The sequence below is a fragment of the Meleagris gallopavo genome, chromosome 5, assembly GCF_000146605.3.
Source record: "Meleagris gallopavo isolate NT-WF06-2002-E0010 breed Aviagen turkey brand Nicholas breeding stock chromosome 5, Turkey_5.1, whole genome shotgun sequence".
Taxonomy (NCBI): Eukaryota; Metazoa; Chordata; class Aves; order Galliformes; family Phasianidae; genus Meleagris; species Meleagris gallopavo.
This window is the reverse complement of record NC_015015.2, coordinates 37,330,594-37,352,630: the sequence shown is the minus strand read 5'-3', so window position 1 is coordinate 37,352,630 and position 22,037 is coordinate 37,330,594. Positions and strand designations below refer to the sequence as shown.

Here is a 22,037-nt window from a genome sequence, read left to right as displayed (position 1 = left end):
TCCCACCTGAGTCACACCAATCACCCATCCCACAAGCACAGTCCACAATGAGCACAACCTCATCATCTACAGGAAACACATACATCCCAAATGAGTTATAAATGACAAGAGTAAAATCAAGCACTCAAAAGTACAGAAAACTCAGAATTAGCTCCCTTAAGCACACTGCGTTTGCATCCATGTGCAATGTACTGTTCTGGGCTGGGCTTTATACCTGCAGTACTCATGGAGGTTCCTTCCTTGGCATTGCTGCGTTACCTTTATCCCAATGGTCTGATCCCACTTTGATGTCCTGTTTTCTCATTTCTTCACAGCCTCTTCCTAGTGCTAATCTCTTCAGCATCCCCAGGTGAGTGCTCGAGGACTGTTAATGAAGTTGTTTCCTCATCCATCTTTCCAGGTAAAGGGGTAGAAATACTCCTGTTTTACAATTGCAAAATGACAGATAAAGAGGAATTTAGCTCATAAGTATTCATTAATTTTGGACATTTTAGCCAATTAAAAACTAATTTTTCTGGCTCGATGTAGCAATTCATTTAACCAGACCCCAGCTCCTGATGTCCGTGGCTGCAGCTGCAACCTTTTAGATCTTCCACAAAGCAGACCTGACAAATGAGGAACATATGGCTGCTCCTGTGAAAGACTTGCTTATGCAGCTCACCAGGTCACTTTGGGGCAGATTCAGCTCTCTCAGAAGGCACCAATGATCTGCCCAGGAGACCTTCTTTCTTTCTGTAGTCTCTCATTTCCTTGTCTGGTAGGAGTATCAGCCCTGGTAAGAAAGCAGGCAGTAGGCCAGCTCTCGGTCCATTCCAGCAGTGGTCCAGCCTGGCTGATGAAGATGTGATCATCTAGGGCAAAAAGCAGAGGTAATCACGTGTATGAGACTGCTGAAGTTAGGTTGCCCAGGTAAAGCCATTTCTGGCAGTGTATAGCTCTTCTGTACCTGTCTTTGCCACTTTTTTGAATGACTTTGGTGTACTTTCTGTGCGTCCCTGTCTATGCATCGCAAGAAGCAAACTATAGAAACTAATCTCCACATGTTTGCTCTCCAAGACAGGGTGCCCAGCAGAGCTCAGCAGGGTCTGGCCTCCAGCACACCCCAGAGCTTCAGTCTTGGGGCACAAATAATGTGTTCACACCAGGTTGCTGAAGGGATCAGCCACAGGACTTAGCAGCTCATGAGCAAGCACACCACTTGGGTGTGTGCTTACATGCCTCTCCAGGTCAGCAGATTACAAAACCTGGTGTGGTACTGAGAATCTCAGAATTGCAGGAGCTGGAAGGGACCTCTAGAGATTGTTGAGGCCAATCCCTTGCCAAAACAGGTTCCTTACGACAGGTCACACAGATAGGCATCTAGATGAGTCTTGAATATCTCCATAGGACACTCCACAGCCTCTCTGGGCAACCTGTTCCAGTCCTCCGTCACCCCTACTGTAAAGAAATTCTTTGTATGGAACTTCTTACATTCTGGTTTTATGCTATTGCTCCTTGTCCAATCAACACAGCACTGAAATGAATCTGGCCTCACCCCATTGCCTCCCATGCTTTAGATCCGATCCCCTCTCAGTTTCCTTTTCTCTAGGACAAACAGACTCTCAGCCTTTCCTCATCTGGGAGATGTTCCAGGCCCTTTATCATCTCTCTGGTCCTCTGTGGGATTCTTTCTAGACGATCCCTGTCTTTTTTGTACCAGGGAGCCCAGAACTCCACACAGTAGTCTAAATGTGGCCTCACTAAGGCAGAGTAGAGGGGGAGGATCACCTCCCTTGACCCGCTGGCCACGCTCTTTTTAATGCACCCCAAGATACCATTGGCTTTCTTGGCTACAAGGGCACACTGCTGGTTCACGGCCAACCTGTTGTCCACTGTGACACCCAGGTCCTTTTCTGCAGAGCTCCTCTCCAGCAGCTCCGCTCCTCTCCAGCAGCTCCTCTCCTCTCCTGACCTGTGCTGATGTATGTTGTTATTTCTCCCCAGACACGGCCAAATTTTCTCCAGTTGCTTTCTTCAAAGCACCCAGTCCCTTTCTCACCAGGAGCAAACCTGACCACTCAGCCCACTGGATGAGCATGCACCTGGGGCTCCAGAAGGCCTATCCTCTACCTGTCGCTGGTAAATCAGGGCTTTTTTTCTTCCCCTGACAAGACACAGCCCACCATCTGACTTATCCAAGTGCATGGACACAGTGTGTGCAAGGGCACAGCTGCTGTCTGACGGTTTGACTCACCTCGATGGCAGTATCGTTCAGCAATGGTGGGGAAGGCCCGAAGAGGAAGGGCAGCGACCCGTTTAACCAGAGCGGCTGATCCACCCAGGGCAGGTTATCGGTGCTTGCAAGGGGCTGCAGCCCCAGTTTCCTTTATGTATTTCCAGACCATGAGGCAGGAACAGTGCATGGCTGTGCAGCCCCACACACCTCAGGCCCGTGCTAATGGTGCAGTGGGTCCAAATGAGCATCAACCATTTTACTCCTAGGGATGGCTGCAGCTTGACAGGGTCTGATCCTCGCTGGGCACTTCTGCCATGCCCTGGGGCATGGGGCGCAGGGGCAAACAAACACATTACTTGTCTCCTAAATTAATGCATGATTCCTTTCAAGCTCACCCTCACCATCTGTCCAATCCTCCCAAGAACAGGACACAATATGTTTGGGGCATGTTCTTGCAGCAAGTAGACTCCAAGATGCCCTTCTCAGCAGGGAATGGCTGAACAGCAGGACTGCTCCAAGCACGCTCCCATCCCAACAGCAGCTTCTTCACTTTCTCCCTTTTTTCTTCACTATTTCACCCTTTCCCCCCCTCATTTCTCAGGATCTCATGCCCAGCAGTGCCTGGGAGGTGGGACAGGGGAGAAGGGCTGCAGCCTCAGCCCCAGCATGAGGAGCTGCTGCTGCTGCTGACAGCTCCCACTGTAGCTTCAAAGAGGGGACAGAGAAAGGCAGAATCTCCTTTCCTCACCACTTCATCTGAATCCCAAAGCATGTGTTCAAGAGCCTTGCCATTTCCTAACTTTTTTTAATCCAAACCCTCGGACCTGAGTTTGGGCATCTTCATTTTTCATGAGTACCTTCGGGCACCTTGTCCACCTGCACAAAGCAATTAGCTGCTCTGAAAAGTGTGTCAGTTTACCAGTTTGAAATGAGTTGTCTTTCCATTTCTTTGAACATCTTGTGAGGGGGTGAGCAGGGGAACAGACTTATCTCTAAGCCAGGCATTGCTCTACACATCTCTATCATGCGGCATTTCATTAGTTTCCGCTCTAAACTACTGGGACTTTTAGTCTCCACATAGGGAAATTTTCCTATGCCACAGATTGAGGTCAGTGCCCATCTTTGGACGTCCCTCATTTTCACAGTGGGGCAAGTAGAAGTGACACAACACATAAGGCAAGATATCCCACAGCCATCTCTACTGTTATAATAAGATGGACATGCTCTCCCATTCCCATTCCCTAGGCTCCATCCCTCTTTCCCCACTGCTGCACAGAGGCTGGGTACACCAGATGGGCACTCCCAGTTTGAGCATGGCTTTGAACCCATTTGCACCCTCACCGTGCTGCGTGGCTGACAGCCAGCGCTTGGCCATGTTCTGAAATGTGGTGAGAAGCAACACCGAGGTGCAGCAGCCCTGGCATGTGGTGGCCATCAGGTAGGGAGATGCCCGTGCACTTGGCTCTGTGCAGGCAGCGAGACCCAGCAGGCACTCTGGCACTCCATACTGCTCCTAAAACCTTGTTCACATCAGCCAGAGACCTGATGGCATCAACTGGCAGCAGTGGCTGCAGAAAGCCATATTTCAGCTGCCCCTGTTGTGAGAGGCCCAGCCAATGCTTCACTGGTACCTCAGCTTGCTACACAACCAACATCTGCAGCCTGGAAGTGATGAGTGCGTCAGGTCACATTGCTAAGGAGGAAGATCTCCACCAAAAAGGAGAGATGTCTCCTCTAGCAGATACCTACAGAAGTGCAGCAGTGACTCTTCCTGGCACCCACAGGGTGCGCCTGTGTGGCAGATCCCAGCAGCTACCTGCTGAGAGGCACCTGCTGATGCCCACATACCCCCTCCAGCACACTGCCTTGGCCAGCTCACAGGGTTACGGCACTCAGCAGCACTGCACAGTGCGCTGCCAGCAGCGACCAAAAGGCACACGCTGGCCTGCCTGGAGGCCCCACCAGCACCAGGGCAGACACAAAGCCTCACCGCCCACCTCCTCCTGGCAGCCCCAGCCTTGCTGCCGGAGGTTTCCAGCAGATCCTCCTCAGCCAGCGGTGTTGCTGGAATCAGAGCACTGGCGAAGCCGCCACAGGAACTGCAGCGTCAGGAGTCAGGACTTCCCCCGACAGCGATACAGATGACAGCTCAGCAAGTTCATTCTGCAGAAACTAGATAACATCAGCTCAAGGTGGTGGTTACTGGCAAAGGATCCTGTTCCTGAAGCTTCATCTGAGACGTGACAGGCGGCAGCGAAACCTCACTGTCACACATACCCAAACTCTGCTCTTGCTTCGAGCCACATGGGGCTTTGGAAGTAGCACTAAGTGCACACTGGGTGCTTCTTCTTGCAATGCTGAGCCTGCACCCTCACTTCCAGGCTCTGTCTCCGGGCTGGAGGAAGCAGCGGGTGGATTCTCTCGCTCCCTGCAGCCATGCCATGCTGGTGGCCCTGCTTCAGCTGTGGGCTGTGCTGGCATCACTCAGAGCAAACCAGTACCACGTGAACCAGTTTCCGTGTCTTTTGGTAAATATCAAGGCTGGGGATTTCTAGGGGTTGTTTTCCAGCCAGATAAGTAGAAGAACCAATAAAGACAAAGATAAGTGAATACCTGCTGGCCTCGGCTCAAAAGGAAACAAGAGCGGGTCATTGTCAAAGGTTAGCTGACACCACTCATCGCAGCGTCATGGAATCACCCCGAGAAAAGTAGCGGCCGATGAGGCTCTCCCCAAAGACGGAAATGGACAGAAGCCCGTAGGTCCCCTATGGGCCTCAGCTCTCCCACGGCCGCGCAGCCCCTCCTGCTGGCGGCCCCTGGCAGCACCGGGCTTGGGGTACCACTGGCGTGCCGGCGTGCCGGGTGGGCAGCGAGCTGACTTTTGGGAAGCAGCCTTCGTCTTTTTGAAGTGAAATCCCCCATCATCAACCTTCCCGTGGGACTCTGGTGGAAAGATGACACCGCCACCGTGCTTTGGGTTTAGGAGCTCCACGCTGGCTCAGAGCAAGGAGCAGGCTGGCCCAGCGCTTGAAGCTGGATAAGGGCTGGACTCAGATGCAACACTACAGGCCTGGCGGGCTCACATCTGGAACGTGCTCCTGCTTCTGCACATCCCCAGGAGATAGCACTGTAACGCATCACTGGGCTGCAGTCCAACCAAGTGCTCTGGAAAAATAATGCCTTAAACTGAGGGGCAATCTCTTCGGCACTGACCAAAGTGCAGCAAAAGGCTGCTCTGAAGACATACAGGAAACAGGCACATCCTGTCTTGGCACTGCTGGGGCTCAGAATGCTTCTGCCTGAGCCTTAGGAGGAGGTGCTGCACATTAAACCAGCACCATTCCACTGCTGCTGCCTTTGCTGTCTGCTGCCAGTCTGCTTGGTTTCAAAGGACATCTAATATTTCTCTTTCAAGCCAGCTGTTTTCATAGCAGGAAGTTTCAGTGCAGCATGGCTGTTGGCCAGAGAAGGGCCATCCATTGCCTGCACTCACAGCAGTGCACAGGGTGACAGTGCGTGGGAGTCACATAGGCCCTCCATGTAAGGATGAGCATGAGGGCTGTCCAGGTGAGCAAGAAGCATGCGATGACTGTAGTTGGGCCATCTGATGTCCCATAAGAAGCTTGCTCTCACCAGGAAAGAGGAAACTGATACGTGGAGGAGCCTGGAAATTCATTACCTTCAATACTCTGCAGGGGAAAATAAACTCCTGAAGAGAGAAGCAGGACTAGAAAATGTTTTGCAGCCTCTTTCAGCACAGCTCAGTGAGAGCCATTGCATTCCTTAGAAGTGCCAACATTGGCTCACTGTGAGAATAGGGTCAGGCCTCTGCCACTGCTGCAGGGCAAAATGAAATGTGGAGCAGAGCCATCCACTGCAGTGGGAGCCAGGCCACACACTGCCTTTCTTCACCAGCTTTGTTCCAGATCCCTTCCTTGCACGTCCCTCTAGCACACCTCAGCCAGTAAATCCTCCTGTGGCAAAAACTGCCTGTACCAGATCCAACATACCTTATGCTAAATAAGGCAGCTGACAGAATTCTGGGAGGTCCCAGTGACAGAAGTTATAGAAAGGGAGGGGAAATCCAGAAATAAACAGGGAAGGGGCTAATATTAGACACTGCTGGAGATGGAAAAGGAGACTGCAGAGAAATAAATGTGCACCAGAGAAGTTATGCTCAGAAAAGGCCGCCTCCTGGGCTCTTACCAAATTTAGGGCGAACTTATCCTCTCCCCAACAATACTTCAGCATTTCTGGGTACCAGAGCTCACAGTCTGCATGAAAGTCTCCTCATCCACCCTGGTAAAGGAACTGGGAGAAGACAGGGTTCATCATGGCTCCTCTGAGACAACATGCACCCCACCATTCAGTGGTGTTCCATGAGTGAGATGAAGCCTGCCTTGCCCACAAGGTGCCTTCCCATCGCCTTTTGACTCAGAAACACACCTGTATAGTGACAGGCATTGGTTATACACCTGAGGATACCAACTCCTTCAGTCCCAGTGAGCCCTTTTGTCCTAGAACCTGAGTGCCACTTGGCTGATTACCTTCTATCCTGCACATCTCTGTGCTCAGCACTGGCAGGGCTCAGGTTTCTCAGAAAGCTGGGACCCAGCGGAGGCCCACAGGACCTGTATTCTGCCTTCTTTCCAAAGGGATCACCACCACTGCGACAGCTACCCTTCCTCTCTGTCTTCCCTAAAGGGGCTCAAGCTTGGTACTTATGGCTGAACCCAGGAAGAGGCAAGGACGAGATCGTCTCCCACATCTTCCACCTTTGCATTTCCTGCCTGCAAATCATGTCCTGCCTGCCCATTAAGGTACAGCACCAGGCTACTGCTTGACTAACAGCCATCAGAGCCACCTCTGACGTTCTCAGCTTCCCTAGATGAATGCCCTCAATACAGCTAACGCCAAAACAGCTCTGGGATCAGCCTCCCATATGGCCAGCACAGTCAGAAACCCCATGATTGCCATCATGGGGCTGAGCTCCAGCCAAAGCCCACCACAGCCCGATCCAGACAGAGCACAGGAGGGCGAAGTACATAAAGGTAACATTTACTGGGAGATACAGAACTGAATATTATGAAGGACATACATGGATGGAGGCGGCAGCGGCAGCACTGCAGAGGGCTGCTGGGCCCCCATCCCAGCGTGCTGGGGGAAGGAGCCCACTGCCAGACAGGTAACACAATGGAGATAACTGCGGCATATGCGTTTGTAACAAACAGACCATCGTAACATACATTTCTATGGGATCACATCTAGTGATTATATAAATCCATATAGAGATCGCCGTATAAAAACTTTGTAAAAAATATCTTTAAAAAAAGTGTAAAAATGTGCATTCAAAAGCACGGCCGACACGGACAGCTGGGCTGTAAACATTATACTGAGAGTGTGCTTGTGGGGGGCGCCTGCGCCACCGGGCCCCGACGGGCCTGCCACCGGACGGGGCGCGTCAAGTGTCTGCGGTTCTGCAGCTGGGTTCCGTGCCGAGTGTGCGCCGGGAGCGGCAGCAGCCTCTGGGGATGGCTCCGGCAGGCCACGTCCCTGCGCCCCACGGGCGCTCTGAGGGCTGTGGGGAAGAGGGCCGAGTGGGAGGTCTTCTCCCGCCTCCTCCTTCGCTGTGCGCCGTGGGTCCCCAGGGCCACAAACAGGCTGAAGGGCTGTGATGAGGTATCACGCAGAGGTTGCCCTCACCCATGCCACCAGCCCTGCTCCTGGGTTCAGCCACGGAGTAGACATTTGACAGATTCCCAATCTTCTCTGTCCCCAAATTTTTTTTGGTCCATAGTTCCCAAGGAAGCCCATCGGGTCCTGGATGCACCAAGCCTCGGTGCGCAGTTCTTCATACGATACATACATTAGAGACCCCGGAAGACCCCGCGCTGGTCTCCTCCTCCAGTGCCACCTTCACTTCTTCTCCAGCTGCTCCAGCAGCGGGTTGGCTTCACTCTCGGGCGTCTTGATGCTGTCTGTCCGAACGATGCAGGTGGGACGGTGCCGGTTCAGCATCAGGATCAGCTGCTGCCTCTCTTGTTTCAGCTCTTCTATCTGGGCCTTCAGTTCAGCATTCATGAGCTCCAGGCGCTCAGACTCCTAACATGGCAGAAACACAACCACATGTGACTGCTCCACGAGGACAAGGTGCAAAGAGAAATACTTGCCAGCAAGCCACCACTACTCGGCCCTTGCTGTAAAGGAGCAGCCTGAAGACATGCCAAGACTTCGGGCTTCTCCGAGCAGCTCCTACCCAGTCTATTATCTTATGTCAGGTTAAGGAAATAGAGCTATCTCCTCGGACAGGGCTCTGCTGCACTACAGCAGCCCCATGCCTGGCTGCTTTCCACAAGCTGGGAAGATGTTGGGAAATGAACCTGCATTTTCAAATTTTAAAAGGTTTGTCTCTCTGTCTGCAAAGACCTACCCTTGTGAAATGATACAGCCATGTCGTTTGGCCGTATCCCACCCGCCTTACCAAAAAGCAAGGTGCTAGAAGTGGTTTTTGTCTAGAGGCTACAGAATCACAGAATGGCCAGGGTTGGAAAGGACCTCAAGGATCATGAATCTCCAACCCCCCTACCACATGCAAGGCCACCAACCTCCCCATTTAATACTAGACCAGGCTGCCCAGAGCCTCATCCAATCTGGCCTTGAATACCTCTAGGGACGGGACATCCACAACCTCTCTGGGCAGCCTGTTCCAGCACCACACCACTCCTTCTGTAAAGAACTTCCCCCTGACATTCAACCTTAATGCCACCACCAGAGGGCATCTGGCCTCTGAATGAGGAAACCTCCTGGAATTTGGGCACGGGGCCAGCGGGCATCCAGCCATCCTGTGCCACACTCACACAGTGCTCCTGCTCCAGCACAGATACAAAGAGATATCAGAGCCCTCTGCCCCAAGTCCACCTCCAAGTCAGGGCACCCACCCGCTGCAGAAACTCCGTCCTCTCCTTCTTCTTGTTACGACATCGCGCTGCTGCTACTTTGTTTTTCTCCCGGCGCCTTTTCCTCCTCTCCTCTTCCTCATCAAGCTGCAATGAGACGCACAAGTCCAGGTAAGAGAATCAAGAGGGGCATGGCAGGAGGCTGGGAGCCCCTAGCAGCCCTGACACTACTCTCACCAGCAACACGGTCCCATCCTCACCAGTAACCAAGTACGTTGCTGCCAGAACAACATAGCTTGTCACATATAGACATCTAGAGGCACCATTCTGAGTATTCAAAGCATCAAACACATACCTACGGGCAGGATGCAAAGACACCTGGAAGAGCTTCCCAGCTGAGCCTATTTGTTGCCCACTTCCAGTGCGCTTCCAGTGCTCCATCCATCCTCAGTGCTGGTCAAGTCACTGGGCCACTTCAGCAAGCTAGGGACAGATGCTGCATCCCTGCTAAGGAAGCAGGGCATGGCAGCGCTGCCTGCCATTACTCAGTTGCTCAGTGTAATCTGATTCAAACCACACAGACAAGGCTAATAAGCCCTATGAGTTGAAAACCCATAATCAAAATACTTACGAATTTTTACTACAAAGTCTGTGTAAGTGGCCTAGGGCATGCTTACACCCAAGGACTCAAACCAGCTCCTTCTCAAGAAAACTCTGAGTGCCAAAAAATCCTTCAAATTTAGCATCCCGTGGCACTTTGGGACACAGATATAGAAGAAAGAGAGCCCGTTGTCATTAAAGACCCACAAACAATCATCCACATTTGGCCTGGGACTCTGAAATTTGAGATTTCAGAGTGCGCTGCCTCCTTCCTACCAAGTGACATCCCACAGCATAATCTTTTCAAATATAGCAGCAGAAACATTTACTATCACTTCCACAGCCTACCTGCATGTTCTTTTAGGCAACTCCAGTTTGTCAAGGCAGCATCCTCCTTTCTCTAGCACTCCCCAGGCGAGTGTGATTAGAAGGTATCTCCTAGTGGAGCCTTTCACAGCACACACCATTTGAGCAGCCTAATTGCTCACTCTTGGGCTTAGGGACCTCAAATGGAGCTGTAGATCTCCAGGACAGAAGCCACAAAGTGGTGGTGAAAGTGAGGGCTGCCTAAGTGTCCCAGAAAAGTTACGCTGGTGGTATCTGCAGGAAATGAAGGCTGCAAGGGCCATTGTCTAATCCAGGCAAGCTGCTAACATTCTTGTAGTCTGAGTCTCACTAATCAGAATATCTCAACGTGACATGCAAGGATGGGATGAAACACTGTCTGGGCAGAATTAAGTAAGCTGCATGTCTAATCTTTAGAAGACAGTGCCCAAGTTTCACAGCACTAATAGCTTTTGCATCTGCTGTACCTTATTTCTCAAACATTATACCAAATTTGCAGTGGTAGATAGAGAAAAATAACATGCAAAGTCCGTGCAAACTGCACAGATTTCCCACAGCGTCGGGCTGCAATCACTCCTCTGCCACAGAAGTGTGTGGGGTCTTGTACACTACACTTGGGAGAACCAAGGAGGGATCTGCATACCAAAGGCCAGTGGTGGCACCGGAAGAAAAGACCACGAAAGCCCTAACTCCATGCCCTATAACAGTGCAATCCTCGCTGTCTCTCTGGAAATGCCTACATCTCCATACCAGTTGGTCTATTCAGTAGCAGTCAACCAACTCTCCTCTGTCCCCTTCAGCTTCCCCAGTACCTCACAAAGCACCAGCAAAGGGCCGTGTCCTTAGATAGGGTCCACAGGGATAACAGAACTTGAACTCTTGACTCCGCTTTTTGTTGCCCACAAGTCCTGTGACTTCAAGAAAGCAGCCTTCTTTCCTTTTGAAACCTCTGTTTCATCTCAAAATGGTGACATGGCCCTGGTGCTAGAACTCAGCTCAGTTAGAGGCACAAGGGAAGATGATGGAGCATCACTCCCCCATAACGTGTTGCAGCAATCAATCTGCAGGTGAGCCCTGTTGGTAGGAGGTTTTGTGCTGCCTCCTGAATTGCTCCTACCATCAGCATCCAGGACAGAAGCTGGCATCAGTGTGAGAGGCAAGACTGCTGCCTCCGGCCCAGGGAACACATCCTGTGTGGGTACTGGAGGCAGAGGAGCCTGGCAGCACCTTTTTCCAGCTGCCCCAGGAGGAGCACAGGCTGCCCAGCAAGGGTTCCCACCTCCCCCACATCAGTGCCCAGCACTCACTGGGAGAGCTCTGCATGCTCTGCCACTGACAGACACCCCATGCCAGGGGATGCTGCTGACCACAACACAGAAAAGAAAGCTGCCTGTCCTCCCTGCATAGGGCAGGGCATGCTGGTGCCCAGGCTACTTGGGCTCCCCACTCCCTACAAGAAGAAAGCAGCTGCAGGCTGCATTGCAAAACTATGCGTGGGTTGCTTCTTGGCTACTCGTGGAATAAGCAGCCACTGCTTCAGCTCTTCTAGGCTTTTGCTGCAAAGCCTGTGCCAGGGACGCTCCATTTGCCGTCCTCGACTCCTTGGCTCCACAGGCCATGCAGGGGAGGAGGCTGCAAGGAAGGTGGAAGTCCAGGGGCTGTCAGTGGATTTCTCCTCGTCTTTCCTCCACACAATGTCTGAGCAAGCAGCTTAGAGCACATTCAGTACTGTTATGCAGAGCTGGTGGGACTGCATGCCCATCCCCACAGGCACTGAGGGCACACAGCTGCTGTAGGGCCAGCTCTGAGGTGCCTCAGAGGGAAGGAGCTGTGCCGTTGGAGGGCAGCACACAGCCTAAAGACTCTCTTTGCTCCACAGCACATACAGCCATGTGAGTATTGCACTGTTTGGTGCATGACATGCAGGCATAACTTTACTACAAGTGCTGCTTTATTATAGGTATCAGGCCTGCAGCTGCATCCTAATCACATCCTTTTCCAGTGCTAGCACATTCCCAGCCAGCTGCAGGGTTTCTCTGGCTATTGCAGATCAAAAGCTGCTACAGAAGTAGCAGACTGGGGCCTCAAACTGAGGGATTTCTGTTTGCAGGCAGTGGGAGATGCAAACACTCAGCAGCAGTGAGGATCAAGAAGCCAGCTAAAACATGAGCCGAGAACACAAGAAAGATGCTGTGCAGCACCAAGGGCTCATGTCCACCAGAGACAGGAGGAAAGCAATGCACAAACCCTCTGATAGCAGCCTTTGGACTCACCTCGCTTTTCACAGGCTGGGGTCTCTTCCCAAGCTTCACTTCCAGGAAGTGGAGTGGTGAGATCATGGCCCCAATGTTGCGGATGTCGGCGTATTTCAGCTCCTCGGCTGTCAGGGCGGTGCCAGGCAGTCCCGTCAAAGGGCCGAGCCCTGGCAGTGCACCGGCCGTCAGGGACGGGTCGGGGATCTGCCCGGGCATCATAGCAGGGGCAGCAGCTCTGCAGGCTGGAGAGAGAGCAGGACATGGCCCGTTACTGCTGGCTCACAGCATAGCACACAATTCCATCAACAAAGGGGTGGGAGCAGGGCAAAGGGGGTGATAGTTGTCCTCTGCTCTGCCCTCGTGAAGCCCCATTTGGAGTACTGCATCCAGGTCTGGGGCCCCCGCACAAGAAAGATGTGGAGCTGTTGGAGTGGTCCAGAGGAGGCCATGAGAATGCTCACAAGGCTGGAGCACCTCTATTGTGAGGAAAGATTCAGGGATCTGGGCTTCTTCAGCCTGGAGAAGAGCAAGGAGCTCAAAAGCAGAAGGAAGACCAACTTTTTACATGGTCTGATAGCAATAGGACAAGGAAGGCTTTAAAATAGAAGAGGAGAGATTTAGGTTAGATGTTGAGGAGAAATTTTTTCACTCAGAGGGCAGTGAGGCTCTGGTACAGGGTGCCCAGAGAAGCTGTAGATGCCCCATTCCTGGAGGTGCTGAAGGCCAGGTTGGATGGGGCCCCGGGCAGCCTGACCTGGTGGGGGCAGCCCTGCACATAGCAGGGGCTGGGGCTCAGAGGGACTTCAAGGTTCCTTCCAACCAAGCCTTTTTGCGATTCTTATTCTTATCCACATGGGAAGTGGCCACTCCTCCACAGGGATGGCAAAGGCAAGGAGTGAGCAGAACCTGGCTGACAGAAATATATGAATCCTGAGAAGTAGGACGTGCTACTGACCTGCAGATTAAGAGAAAAGACCTGAGAGGAAAAGCACCAGAGAAACATGAACTGGCTGCAGTGACTTACAGGATAAACAGTGACGTGGTCCTGTGGACTATTGGTTTTGCCAGACCTTTCTCTGGAGAAAATCGTGGTTTGCCCTTTGCTGAGTGTTGGTGAATGAGTAGGTAGGTAGCGTACAAGAAGCAAATGGCATTATGAGAACCACAACATGCCTTAGGCTGAGTGCCTTGGACAGGCTGAGCCTGCTGACTTGGGGCATGGCACATTGGGATCAAGGACAGAACAATGAAAAGCCTGCTACTGAGCAAACATCTTCCAGCACAAACACGAGGAAACAAAGGCTGGAGGGGAAGGGAAACAGAGCAACGTGCAAAAAGCTTCTTCTATCAAAAAAGAAAAAAAGTACAGCTTGGGTGAAAATAGGACTGGGACAAGCTTTGGCAAGTCATTTATAGGCAGAAGAAAGCGGGTTACCAGGAAATGTGAAGAATGACTGGCTAAGAGATGAAGAAATAAAATTAGACCTAAACTGAGAAGCCTGCAGAGCTGGAGCTGCAGTACCAGCCAAAAAGCAAAGGGAGCAGGTGGCTGTCGGCTACAGCATAAGTACGTCTCTGCTTGCGTAACAGGCGTGGGACACTCTCAAGTGACCCACTTACAACATGCAGAGTCACTTCTGTCCACTCAGCAAGCATTCTTCTCCCACACCCTCAACACAACCACATGTCACTGTGTTTCTGTGCTGCTCTGTCCAGCCAAACTGATCCCAACACACGTGGGGCAGCAACACCATTCTGCCTGCACCAGGAAGCAGACAGACTGCAGCCTCAGCTCCTGGAGAGCCATGAAGATAGAGGAACTGGCTAGCAAGTGGAACTAAGACCCCACAGAGCCTCCATTTGAGGCCGGTCACAACACAGGATTCAACATGCATCTGTGGAAAGTGATGGAAGCTCTGACAGCAGACTGCCAGAGCCAGGAGATGTGTTAAGTCCAGAGCAGCATGCACTCACCCAGCTCTTTCTGAAGCATCTGCTTTAAGCTGCTAGGAGAGCAGGCAAGGGGCAATGCAGATATTTGGTCCAGGCACCACAGCTGTGCTAAGCAAGCGCACACACGCATTGCCAGGCCAGCTGCCACAGTTTCTCCACACTGGCCATTCTGGGTGACAGATCTGTATTGCCACCAGACAGCAAACCCTTGCAAAGCTGTGTGTGAGACATGAGTGATGGATCAGTGAGCACGGAATAGCTGAGGAGGAAGGGACCTCTGGTGTCACCTAGTCCAACCTCTGCTAAAGCAGGGTCAGCAGGAGCAAGCTGAAGTGTTAATCACCAGAAACAGAGACGCTACAGATTTCTTGGCACTGGCACATCTTCCTGCCCAGGAGTTGGTGTATTAATTAATGTCAGGAAACAGGAGATGAGGAATGAATGGGAAGGAAGGACAACCATACAGGTTAGTCAAGAGCACAGAGGCAAATGAAAGCTGCACAGCTCCTAGCATGGGTGCCATACAAGCCATCCTGGTGTGACAGAGCAAGGGATTTGCATCAGATAGTGCTTCTGCTATATGCTGTGAGCTGCCATATGCTCAAACCTGCCACCAAGGAGATTCAGGTGTCAGTGCAAGCTGTCCTGCAAAGTGTGCTCAGCAGGCAGCAGTGGGAATCAACAGGACTTGACAATCAGTGTAGTAGCAAGCAAATGCAGCAACATGGTTACTGTAAAGAAGCAGTGGCATGCTGTGAGTGGGAAGCAAGCCCTCTGCTTCTCTGGTCATCCTTCAGAAGCGATGGGAAAGGGCAGTGCTGGTATGCAAGGGGAACGCTGAGCTACAAGCTGTGGCCACCTCCCTGCCTGCCCTTTAGGCCCACATGTAGGCATTCAGAAAGAAAGCACCATCCTGCACTAGGCTATGCTCCAGGCAACCAAAGGCAAGGAGGTATGTGCCTAAATCCCTGTCATATGTCCCTCTCATTCAGCCCCAACTTGAACAGTTTGGACATAACAAAAACCAAAGAAATCAGTGGCAGAAGTACATGAATTTCAAAGCCTGCCTCCTGTAAATACTGCATGAGCCGCTTTAGCTCACATTAATCTGGGGCCTTCATTCACCTTTTCATACGTTTCAGGCTGCGACCTGACTTGAGTCCAGCGCTGGATGCTTAAATTCAATCTGGACTCAATGGACCACATTTAATTCACTGCTTTGCATCACAACAGCCAACTGCACCTACATGCTGGGCTGGACTGTGCAGGTCCTCTGCTACACAGAATTCATGGTGACATAACTTATGGGCTGGCTAATGATTGTGGAAAACATTGCATTTTATCTGATCCACCTTTTCCCTCTGCCTCTGATCTGGGGCCTTAATGTGCCTTGCAGCAGTCTAAGTGAAGGAGCTGGCCCAGTACCTACCTGACACTAAAAACTTATCCCAGACCCAGTTACCACACTGTCAAAGCACCATCACATGTACATGCACATCTGTGTAAAGTAAGCCTGAAGTTGTTCAAACGAAAGCATTAGTAACCACCTGGAAGAACGCGAACCTGCATATCAGAATGAGCTGAAAACTAAGTGAGAAAGAAGAGAATGACTCCCGTAAGTGAGATCCTGGTTAGGAGTCAGGAAGCTCAGGAGCACACTGAGAAGTGCCAAGAGTCAAGTTAGACCTTGGAGAGGAATGTAAATCATTCCCAGCAGGGCTGCAACCACAGAATACAGGAATGGAGAGACACCAACTCTCTGCAGAGCAGGGGCAGTGAGAACTAACCCAGCCCAGCCCTCAATGCCCCCCAACCCAGGCACTGCCACTCACTGCTCATCAAAGGGATTCTCTCCATCAACTACTTTGTTCCAACCCAAGTCTCAGATACTTCCACCTTTTCTGGATAACACTAGAGGTAAGGAGTTATACTTCAATCATGTTAAAAATGCCAAAGAATGTCATTTTATTTAACACTTGGTTTTATTTCTGAAGCATTGCTCTGGAAGATGCTGACAAGCCTGTCTAAAGCTCCAGCATATTTCTACAACATTCACATGTTAAAACAGAAAGAACAGTTCAGGATCTGAGTTTGACCTTCAAGCTGTAGTTTTTCAATAACCAGACTTTGCTGAATTTGAAGAATACAGCTGGTACACTGCCAGTCCATAATTCCTCTCTGGATATTTCCTTGCAGTGTTATTTCTAGGGAACAAGAACCAACTCACTCCTGTGTTCCTCCACTTTCTAACACCCAGCTTTAGCTGGGATTCTTACTAGATCTGTTCTTCTCATAAGTTATCATTAACACCAACTTTATTCTCCATACCAAGCAACCTTTCAGTGTCTCCTCACATGAGCAGAGAGAAATTGTGCCATCAGTGACATCTAGCTTGCTGGTGTCCCACTGCTGAACCACACAATTCCTGCATTGCATCAGCTATGCACTTGCACATGATAAAGCCAACAGCAGAGCAGCGAGGAGAAAGAGAATGTGTGTAGTCTTATATCTGACACTGCTATCCATATGATGCCAGCTGCTCAAGTTTACATTCACTGGAGCTGCATGTCCTGCATCAATGCTATTTATTATTGTGCCATAACATCTCAAGATGATCCACAGTCAATGATGAGACAGAGGAGGCTTTCTTAGAACTCCAGCCCAATGATGAGCAGCTTGTGTCATTCAGTGCCCGCTTCAGCAACTAATCTTACAGCACAGATCTGGACAGCACATGATTCCATGGTTCAACATTCAGCTCGTACTGCTTCATCTCTGCTCCTATAATCCTTGTCCCAGCAAGTGCTGTAACGGGGCCTGACCTTTGGCCAAATTGTCTGTAAACACTCCTAATTACCACAGTCACTTTTGCATCTTTGCTTTGGAATCACTCTCTCTCTGATCTCAGACCCGCACTCTATTGGCAAGTTCAGTTATTTTAGCTGCAATCGTATCTCTAAAAAGCTGACAGCAGTTCAGCTTCCTTTTCTCACCTTTCTTGCTGCATCTTTCAATGATGCATGACTCTGTCCTTTCTCCCCAGCCATGCCTTTCCGGTCAGCAGTTTGACACCAGCCAATTCAGCACTTTGCTCAAGGCAGCACACAGTGCTCCCCGTATTCCTCCCACAGCCTGGGTCTGGACTTTCCTGGGTCCAGCTGCCTCGTGGGAAGGCGCTTCACTGAGCTGCTGCTGTCCCACACCTTTGCTCAGCACTTCAATGACACTGCCCCTGCATCTACTCCTTTTCCTACAGTTCAAATCTTTTTTTGCTTGAGGGCTTTGTTTTGTGTTCTTTTTCTCCACGCTGATTTTGCTGCTGCTTTTTTTGGTGACTCTGAGGGTTAGTTGGTTTTGGTTTGGTTTTTTTTTAGTTTCTTTTTTTGAAGGAGCTGATATTAGCACAGCAGTTACAGCAAAAATCTGATGAGCGTAGGCACAATCCACGCAACCCAGGTCCCTGAGGGCTGTACTCCACGTGCTAGCCTACATTCGTGCTCCTCTGCCACCTCTTCAGTGCTATTATTACCCACTGACTAAACCCGGCACAGGAATGGCCACCCGTGCGAAAGCCATACATTCATTTCCCTGTACAGAAGCAGCCTTAATTTGTACCCATTGGTCCCCAAGTCCACACTATGCACCCTCGTTCACCCAGGTGTGCTGTTTGCTCCTTTACAAATCCGCTGCGACTGTTGTGTCATTGTGCAGAGAGGACCACAACATCACAAAGCAGGTTCTGACAGCCACACTTCAATTTAGATTGCTATTGCTGTCTTATCAGTGCTGACAGCTTTCTCAGTGACAGTGGGAGCTATTTACAATCTGATTTTCAGCCTCTTGTTAAGATGCTGGCTGTAAGTCACAGGTTTCTTCCAACACAAGCTGCACTGCACTCTGACATCTGCAGTGGTTGAACCAGGAACCATTCCTATGCCCAGTCCAGCACATAACACTGCCAACCTGGGCTTCTGCCACTTGGTAAATACCAGCATGGTTCTTTTCTGCGCACAACAAAAAGCACAGCGATAAGGCCAAGCCTGCCCTGACAGCCCTCCCCACTGCCTGCCCACTGCTTCTAGCCAGCCTCCACTTGGGTGTCTGCCACTGCCCAGCAGCTGCCGCGCACAGGAGATCTGCCAAAGTCCACCAGCCTCCACACAAGCATCTTTGATCTCTTCATCAGTACATCAGCACTTCCATACTATTACCATTTGTACGTACAGCCTTGGAGCATCTACGTCACAGCAATCAGCCCTTCACCTGCTCATGGCCAACAGGCAAGAACTCTGCTCTGGAGATCAGAGGTAATGCTGCCATCCATGAGAAGCAGCATTTGGCCTGTAGAATGTCTTATGGCTTTTCTGTCATTTTTTACTATTTTTGCTCCTGGCTATAAAGTTTGCTCAGTCTGTATGTACATTGCATCCTTCCAGTTCCTTCTCATTGGCAGAAGGATGATTTATATGAAAGCCCTTTCCTGACATGCCCAACTTCTCATGCCTCAAGAATGCAACTTTCTAAACAAAGGCAGAGCAATTTGCTATCGCTTGCTCTGAAGCATGCTCACTTGCTTATTCTCATCTGGGCACATCTGGCAGGGGAGCCTGCACAGGGCTGAGGGTCACTGGAGCCCAGAAACACTTTCACTTTAAGGTTCATCACCTAGTGTGAAGCACCACAGAGCCGAAGGCAGAAAACCACTACCTCACATTCCCAGTGCCACGAGTATGCAGCCACTTCTTCCTTCTGTTGTGTAGAATGCAAAGTGCTCCCATTCCCAGGGGACTGGGACCTGCACAGCAAGCTGGTTTGATGTAGGCTGTGGGGTGATCTGTGGTACAGCACTGCCTGGCTTCTCCTCATCTGTATTTTGTAAGAGCAACAACCTCCAGTGTCAAAGGCCACAATGATCAGTATCAAGGTTATTTGCCAACCATCAAAACACAACAGCAGCCAAGCCCTTTGGTTGTAACCTGTCCTTTCAGCTGTCCATGTTCTACTGCTTGAAAACATGGCCGTAACCATTACTGTTCATTTATTCACCCATCTGCTGAACCCAGTGATGCAGAGGAATCCAACACCTGTCCCAAAAGCACTGCAGAGACACCTATTGGGTTGAACTGTGTCTGCACCCTCTCTAGCAAGGCTATAAGATTAATGAGTGTTACAAAGCATCCAAAGAATTTCCCCTTGCCTGAACACCAATTTGAGGCATGGCAACAGTATGGCTTACCAGCTCAGCATGCCACTTCTGCGAGCCAGACACTGCAGCGCCATGCTGCCACCATGCTTGACTTCCATCTCCAAGGGACAAACAGCTCCTGCAACCCAGCCCTGGGTTTGCACCAAAACAGCACCTATGCCCTTCTCAGATACCTCCAGCTGCCCATCCCGTTGTTCCCTCCCATAGGTAACCCTGCAGAGCAGGCAGAGTTCTGCAGGGTCTGTGAACACCCTACTGCGTGACATCTCACCCTAAACTACTGAGCTGCTGCAATCAGACTGCAGGGCCTCAATGCTAAGGAGAGGAAGGATCTTTGAAGGGCAGATCCTCAGGAGGTAGAATTCTAAACCCATTTCTTGAGTGGGAAAGGCCTGGCTCAGCTCTGAGCACAGAGCTGCACGCAGATGGCAGTGTGAACACCCAAGTCATTCCTAGTCAGAAGACTGTGAAAAGCTTTCTGACAGCAGCACAGACCTTGCTGCTTCCCTGCTCTCTTCCATAAGGGGGGCACCCATCTCCCTGCACCACGCCAGGGGCAGCCCAGCACACACAGCCTCCTGCCCTGCCGCAGCCTCCCCAGCTGCACTACACCACCGGGCCCCACACCTGTCTGATGCTGGGACTTATTCCCATTACGATTGGAGAAATCAGTCCTCCTTCTCCAGCATTTTACTCCATCCCTTCTCAGGGCATTAAAAAGCCATTGATTAGCATGATGCTATACCCCCACCACTGCAATGCAGTGATTGACTCTGAGCAACCTGTAGCAGTAGGAGGTTGCACAGCACCTAGCGCAGCAAGGCTCCTTGCAGCTACTGCAATTAATTATCTGTCTCTGGAGCAGGCATTTGTGGCCGACATTTACAGTGCCACACTGCACACTGGTGGGCAAGACAAAACAGGAGGGTAAAAGCTGTCCTATTCCTGCTTAGAGCAGTTGAAATGGAATCAGGGATGAGGGAATGCACTGACCTGAGCCGGGCTACAGCTCAGAGGTGAACAGCAGATGCGTTAACATCCCCCCAAGGCCTTCCACAGCCGCACATGGATAGGGTTGGACTCTTTCTCAAGAGACGACTCTCCTCGGGCGCAGAGCTCCAACCTCAGGGGACAAGGAGGGCTACAAACCCCAAAAAGCTATGTTCTGAATGCTGATATGGCCAGCTATGCTGCTCACTCAGCTACGGCTAGATGCAGTAGCTCTGTTCAATGGAGGATCACACAGATCTGCAGCTCCCTCTGCATAACAAACAGCCTGCAGCACTGGGTTGGTTTCTGGGCAGTCAGTGCAACACAACAATCCATGCAAGCAGTCCAGACAGACAGCACTAGGCCTGCTGTGCCTGCCCGATGCTGGGCTCACACTGTGGGACACTTTCAGGATGCTACACACCACAGCTCTCCCTGCCCTGGTCCTGGGGTAGCCAGGACTGACAGGGCACAGCCTCCTGCAGGGAGAAGACGCTTCACATGTTTGCAGCATTGTGTGCTGCCAAGTACCCGGCCCAGGCCATGCAGCTGAAGCAGCAAACATCAGCATAGTGAAAAAGTGTACAGCAGACGCTCAGCACCGCTCACGAGAGTGCAGCAGGGCACAATGCAGCAATGGGGGGCACAGGGAGCAGGAGGGAAGGTCTGCTCCTCTGCAGCCAGGAGCACAGCACAGAGACTGCTGCATCCTGTAAGAAAGGTCATGCTCAGCTGTACGGAGGAGGGAGAAGCATCCACGGTGAGGAACAGAGCAGCAACCTGCAGTTAGCCAACCTCATTACATCTCAGGGACCCGAGGAACTGACAGCCAGCCACTGCCTGACACAGGGATGGTTTGGACAGCAGCTCCCACCCACGCACTCACCCCCACACAGAGAGCTTTTCTCATTTTTCAATCACCAAGAGTCATACGGAGGATGTGAACTCCAACAACCAGTATTCCCAGATGTCCCCCGAAAGCACTAACCAGCCAATTCCCACTGCAGCTCTGGCAATGGCTTCCACATAGAGTTCTTCATGCAAGTTGTCTGAAAACTAGCTAAAAAATCTCAGTCTGAGCTGCTGGAGCATTTGTTTCTGTTGAGCACTGAGTCCAAACACACACACACACACACACACACACGGTTTGGCAGTGGTTGTGTTCCAGGGCTGGTAACACAAGCCATGAAGCTGGCTGCCAAGACAAGCAACAGAACGAGCCAGGCCCAATTTCATTGGCCACCATACGCTGCATATGGCCCTGGAAGCAGCCAGCACTGTGTTCTCACCCTCCTTGAAGGCATAGGAGACCCTGTGTTTTCAAATACACCTCCACAGGGCCTTCATTAAAGGAAAATGGAAACATAATGGGGCTCTTGCTCTCTTGGTATTTCTCCCTTTCCCCCGATTTGCTCTCAAACCTATTTCCTCAGTATGGAAAAAGAAAAGTGCCTCCCGGAGCAAAAGAAAGCGACTTCCATTCAACTCCACGCCCGAGCGCCACAGCAGCCTCGGCACCGGGCGGAGGGGGTCGCAGGGCCCCGCTCCTTTCCCGGGCACGAGCCGGGCGCTGTCCG

At 51.2% G+C, this 22,037-nt stretch overlaps 1 protein-coding gene across 1 annotated transcript in view; it reads right to left on the bottom strand.

Annotated features, from left to right (window-relative positions):
* Window positions 1-7,256: 7,256 nt before the first annotated feature.
* Window positions 7,257-22,037, bottom strand: part of JDP2 (Jun dimerization protein 2) — a 39,312-nt gene continuing 24,531 nt past the window's right edge. Inside the window, exons 2-4 of the mRNA XM_010711742.3 lie at window positions 12,330-12,553; window positions 9,154-9,258; window positions 7,257-8,317 (exon numbers count right to left, since the gene is read on the bottom strand). Of these exons, the coding sequence (XP_010710044.1) occupies window positions 8,132-8,317; window positions 9,154-9,258; window positions 12,330-12,530 (492 nt within the window). The 5' untranslated portion in view covers window positions 12,531-12,553 and the 3' untranslated portion in view covers window positions 7,257-8,131. The remainder of the gene's footprint in view (window positions 8,318-9,153; window positions 9,259-12,329; window positions 12,554-22,037) is intronic.